Here is a 6,000-nt window from a genome sequence, read left to right as displayed (position 1 = left end):
ATATGTGGTAATTATAACTGTCAAGTTTTGATCGTTAAAAAACAAATACAACACAGTTAAAATTTATTTAGTTATTATAGCATAATATTAGATAAATGCTTTGTACCAGCTTAGCTTAAAAAGAAGACTACAGAAACTCTTTTTTTCTCCAGAAAATGAAATTACGAGTAAAAATAGGAGATACTTGGAAATACAATTTTAGGAGATACTTGGAAATACAATTTTAACACAAAATGAGAATAGATTCTAATAATGTCGACACACACCATATCAAATAGATGAGCATATCAAGTATTTTCAATTCATGCATGAGTCTTTATAAAGAAATCATGGCTAGTATATACATTAACAATTCTATTTTTAATAAAAATAATACTTAGTGTAGCAACATTTATTGTTACTGACAATAATTACAAACACGACAAATGCATGCAAACGGTTTTTTAAATTATTATGAGACTTGAGAAAATAAAAATAAAATGGAAGATATGCACTAAAATTATATACTAAGCCATTGAATATTAACTAGGGTTGGAGGTTCAGTAAATCAAAGATAAAAGAAATACTATAAGGAAGATATGGTTCAAAAACAATTAATTGTCTGCCCACTCTTTACCTTATTTTATTGTCAAATAATTGTGTTTTGAAAACCTCAGTGCCTCTCATTATGTCCACAGTAGCCTCAGTTAAAACCTCAGTATCACACAGTATCAGCTCAGTTCCCTCAGACGAACCTCAGTGCCCCTCAGTACTTCCACAGTAGCAACAGTTCTAACCTCAGTGCTCCTGAGTAGCACAACAGAATGCACAGTAAAAACCTCAGTGCATCTCAGGACTACCTCAGATTCTCAGTAGTAGCCTCAGTACAACTCAGGTTTTCCTCAGTACAACTCAGTACTTCCTCAGGGTTTTGTTGGATTCTCAGGGTTTATTTAATACAGTAGTGGTAAAATTTTACACAAACAAGCAACAGCAACAGAATGTACAAAATAACTCAATTGGAATAATATTCTGAGAGAATGTGCAATCGATAAAAAGATTCCAGGGTTACCTTTAGAACTTTATCTGATAAATTATGTAAGTTTGGGCACTATATTTATCAACAAGTGCACGCATCATATCAGAAAACGATGTCCCATGATATTGTTATGTTCGAAATTGATAAATTCAAGTGAATAATGAACATATTTTGGGTTGTTAAATTGCTTTTAATGTATATTTATACAGACACTAAACAAAATGAGATATTTGATATACATTAATCTACTGGTACTAACCAGATTGCGAAATCACATTACCGTGTAAAAGCGAATGTACCATGATACACGAAATCATGTTATATAAGAAACTTATTTTATTGCACAAGAATCTTTTGAAGCCTTAATAAAAGCAGAAGATTCACAAAGTATTAGACAGTTCAAATCAATGACAAGACATATACAATTTTCTAAAAGCTCTGAAAGTATGGCTGTCGATTCATATCCAATACCGATTACACAAGATCATCCAGAGTATTTCGTCTCCTTCTTTTACCATACATTCCTCCTGTATAAAAAAAATAAAACATTAAATTGTGTCTTCTGTGGTAGTTTTTACAGAGGAAGGATATGGAGATAATAAACGGTATTCAACATCGAAGTCCATAAAAAAAGAATTATGATACAGTGCACGTTGTTAAAAAAAGATTTTGATAAAGTTGTATGGAAGTCTAAGTTATATAATGATACATTCTAATAGATTTAAGATGTATCTGTATACAAGTATTCTTTTTATAATAACATTTTTTTCTCGAGCTAAATTAATGACAATTTACTTTAAATAACAAACTGATCGAATTTACCATATACTACTGTCATTAAATAATACAAATTTATATATAAATTCTCGATATATATTTTTAATATACTTTTGATCTGCATGTAACTTCCGATTCATAGAATACAAATTTAAATGTCAGGTAAATCTTTTCTGTATGTTTCAGTAAAGAATGTTGCAAAATTACTAATTTTATATTTCAAAGCATTAAAGACTTTCTTTCTCTTATTAATTTTCTCTTCCTTCTCTATGTATATTCTAATTTTAGAAATTTTGAAATATAACGTAACTTCGTTCATAAAATTTATAAAACTATGTTCTCATGGAAATAAATAGTCATGGAAAATTTTTTTACGCAAATGTTAACTTAATGTTAATCTTGTCAAAAGACTATGTACATGCAAATGATACCGTAATTTCCTACTTTAACTTCTGAGATCATTATTTCCTTGTGCACGCCTGTCTATTACATATCATCCATACTCTTGCCGGACCACCGCAGTCGGTCCCTCCATTTTGTGGGGAAGGGTTATTACAACTTCTGCTGATATGTTTATTTCCACCACCACAGGGTCTTGAGCAGGTTGACCAGGGTCCCCACGGGCCCCATCCACCATTAACTGTAAAAATGAGATATATAGCAAAATGTCGGTTGAAAGCAGATCCTAATAAACCAAGAACATGTATATAACAAAAGAAGATACAGTGGACAAAATAAGTTAAGGATCATAATTTGTACATTATTTAATTTTCAGCGAATAACAATACATTCCATTATAACTATACAATATAAATCTTTGACAAGTAAACAAGCGCTTTTTATTGTGTTGATCAAACATTGAATTAATGTGCATTAATATTGGGATTAATTGTCACACAACCCTCAAATCAGAATACGAACAATCTTGGTAAAGGATGGACATTTCACATGTAACCGTTTGCGAAAGTTTTGATGTGTTTAATATGCTGTATGACCACCCGTGCTTGAACAGCTGCGCCACGACGCCTCTACATATTGTGGGTTAGTGTTCGGAAGGAGATTTGCCTAAATCAAGCCCATTCCTCGATGAGTACTACTGAGAGCGCCTCACGGTTCCTATGGATTACTGGGTGCGCTAAAATTACTTGCTGTATCTTTTCCCAAGAATGTTCTAACGGATTCAAATCAGGCGAAAGACTTGGTCAGTCCATTCGTTTAATGGTTTTATTTTCCATGTAGTCTGTTACTATGCAAACCCTGTTATCGCTATTATTGATTGTTTGATTGATTGTATATTGTTTAACGTCCCTCTCAAATTTTTCACTAATATGGAGAGGTCACCGTATGCTGGTGAAGAGCCTCAAATGTTGACGTTTACTCGGCACTCTGGGCCATTTGAGCAGTGAGGGATCTTTATCGTGCCAATGCCTGCCGCTGACACGGGGCCTCGGTTTTTAAGGTCTCATCCGAAGGACACGCAACATTCACTTCAAAGTACAGAGCGCATGGCGAACGAAACGTTGCTACCCATTTTTTATCGACTTAAGTCAGTGGCTGCCGAGATTCGAACTCACGACATCCCGATCACAGAGCGAGCGCTCTACCAACTGAGCTACCGTGAACGGTGTAATTGCTATCACAATAAAATCTCCACCGATAGCACTTGCATAGGGCCTGACAGTAGGGTACAGAATCTCATTTTGGTATGTTATCTTATGAGATTTCTTGTAAAATACAAGTCGGTTTTTACCGGTTCTACTAATACCACCGCAAACCATCACAGAGCCACCCCAAAACGATCATGCTCAACAACACACTCTAACTCTACGACCGTCATGAAATTCTACATAAAAGTGCCACTCATCTGTAAACAGAACAGGGTTCCAGTGACGCAGTTGCCTATTGCCATGGTTTCATGCTAATAACGAGCTTCAAGGATAATAGTTTTTGACATGTAGATATGTATTGTTTTTTTTTATATTTTTTTTAACGTTTTTGCTGTTATTGTTTCTTCAAATATATTTCACAATCTCTTCTACATGTAAATGTCTCTTAGTTTAAGAATCACTTGAATAAAAAAAGGAATAAAGTACACTCTATGTTTGATAACTAGAAAACAAGGTCAAAATTGTAACGAAAAAAGTTTTTAATACAGGTAGAACTGATTAAGTTTACAGTGTTTCAGTTTCTAGCTACCAGGGAATCATCAATGTTTGTGGAGTTTGGTGCTTACCCTAACAACACAATTTTTTAACAGAAATTCGTTTCTTTCATAAACACATTGAGAAAGAAAATCTTAATCTAGTGTATGAACGTGAAACACAGGAATGCACACCCATCTTAACAGTTATCGATCAAAGAGAGACCAGAACCGTTTGTTTGAAATGAAAGTAAAGATGTAGCAGGCGAACACGTTGCTATCTATTCAACGATTTATCAGTTGTTTGTTGTATGATGCAATGTGAACATTAAAGTAAATTCTCAGTGTGTAATCACACAGACTTGCATTTCCCAGCTGCAGGTAGACATATTTTTCTAGCGTGCTAAATAAAGTATGCCTACGTTACAAATTTGTGTGCGTTACACTACAATTAATACTTAAATTACCGCACCACAACGTCTCTGCATACTGTGGGTAAGTCGTCAGAAGAAGATTTGCCTAAATCAAGCCCATTCCTCGATGAGCACTACTGAAAAGCGCCTCACGGTTCCTATAGATTACTGGGTGTGCTAAAATAAGTTGAATGTTCTACCGGATTCAAATCAGGCAAAAGACTTGATCAGTCCATTCGTTTAGTGGTTTCATTTTCCAGGTAGTCTGTTGTGATGCAAGCCCTGTGAGATCTACAATTATCGTCTATTACAATAAAGTCATCACCGATAGCACCTGCTTACCTTCTGACAATAGGGTATAGTATCTCATCTCAGTATTTTATCTTGAAAAATTTCCTGTCAGATAACGTACAAGTCAGTTTTTTCTGGTTATACTGATACCACACCAAACCATCAAAGAGCCACCCCAAAACGATATTGCTCAGCAATACAGCATAACGTTCACCGTTCGTACGCCAAACTCTAGTCAATTTAATGACGCAGTTGCCTATTGCCATGGTTTCATGCTAATAACGTGGTTCAAGGGTGATAGCTTTTGACATGTGGATATATGTTGCTTTTTAACTATTTTGCTGGTATTTTTTCTTCAATCATATTTCACAATCTCTTATAAATGGGTACCTGTAAAGTGCGAAACGAAATAGAAACGAAACGAAACGAAATCTGCCGAAACGAAACGAAATCTACCGAAACGAAACGAAACCTACCGAAACGAAACGAAATCAAAACTTTCAGGTTCAAGCACGACAGGCAATTGTTTCGCTTCAAGCTCATACATAGGCGTTGGAAGGAAATTGAAAATGTGTGTGTGTGGGAGGGGGGTAACAAACATAAAAGGTAAACCCCAATTTTCAATGCCTATATAATAAAATATAATATATCTTTGCAAAAAAAATTGGAGGGGGGGGGGCTAACCCAACCAACCCCCAACCCGCTTCCGACGCCTATGTCATATTTTGTTAATATCTTACTGAATAATTTACCTACTGAAAAGTGACATCGTTCGCTTCGAGAGACTTTTTTTCTTGTCAGTTTAATCGTTAAAGACGTCTCTTATCGAGCCTCTTTATTGCAAACCACTCATTTCTTCCTCGAAAATTACCTCGATAAAAATAGGACCGTATGTACGTAGAAAGGATACACAAGATTCCGGTTGGAGTTACCGGTACATGTATAATTGATCGGAAAAACCAGACACCTCGGAATGGAATACTAAATACTTTAAGTTTCTGGTTTATCCTATGTTTTAAGACATTCGCAATACAACAGTACAGTGACTTTATTTCGACCCATACATAAACGAGCCTTTACATGTAACACATCAATTTTGATAGATGTGTTGTATCTAGATGAATAAGGACTGAAATAAGAGTTAAGATATAAAAATTATTGAAATTAAACATGCATAGAACGCTGGTGCATATTTGTAGCTGGCAAACATGTAAATACATATTAGACTAAGAAGGAAGCATAATCGATAATTAAATTAAATTTTATATATACAAGTGCTTAAACTACGTATATTAATTTTATTTGAAGTAAAAAAAAGTCCACATGCAGTTGCATATATATAATTATATACATGTACTTTG

At 34.5% G+C, this 6,000-nt stretch overlaps 1 protein-coding gene across 1 annotated transcript in view; it reads right to left on the bottom strand.

Moving 5' to 3' along the window:
• Window positions 1-1,365: 1,365 nt before the first annotated feature.
• LOC134270263 (coadhesin-like) overlaps window positions 1,366-6,000 on the bottom strand; it is a 34,253-nt gene continuing 29,618 nt past the window's right edge. The window contains exons 7-8 of the mRNA XM_062752461.1: window positions 2,240-2,435; window positions 1,366-1,545 (exon numbers count right to left, since the gene is read on the bottom strand). Of these exons, the coding sequence (XP_062608445.1) occupies window positions 2,257-2,435 (179 nt within the window). The 3' untranslated portion in view covers window positions 1,366-1,545; window positions 2,240-2,256. The remainder of the gene's footprint in view (window positions 1,546-2,239; window positions 2,436-6,000) is intronic.

This window comes from Saccostrea cucullata, unplaced genomic scaffold, assembly GCF_032062105.1.
Source record: "Saccostrea cucullata isolate Sc308-1 unplaced genomic scaffold, CSIRO_AGI_Scuc_v1 ctg3327, whole genome shotgun sequence".
NCBI classification, from domain to species: domain Eukaryota; kingdom Metazoa; phylum Mollusca; class Bivalvia; order Ostreida; family Ostreidae; genus Saccostrea; species Saccostrea cuccullata.
Note: the sequence above shows the minus strand (reverse complement) of the source record. Positions and strands in the feature narration are given on the sequence as shown.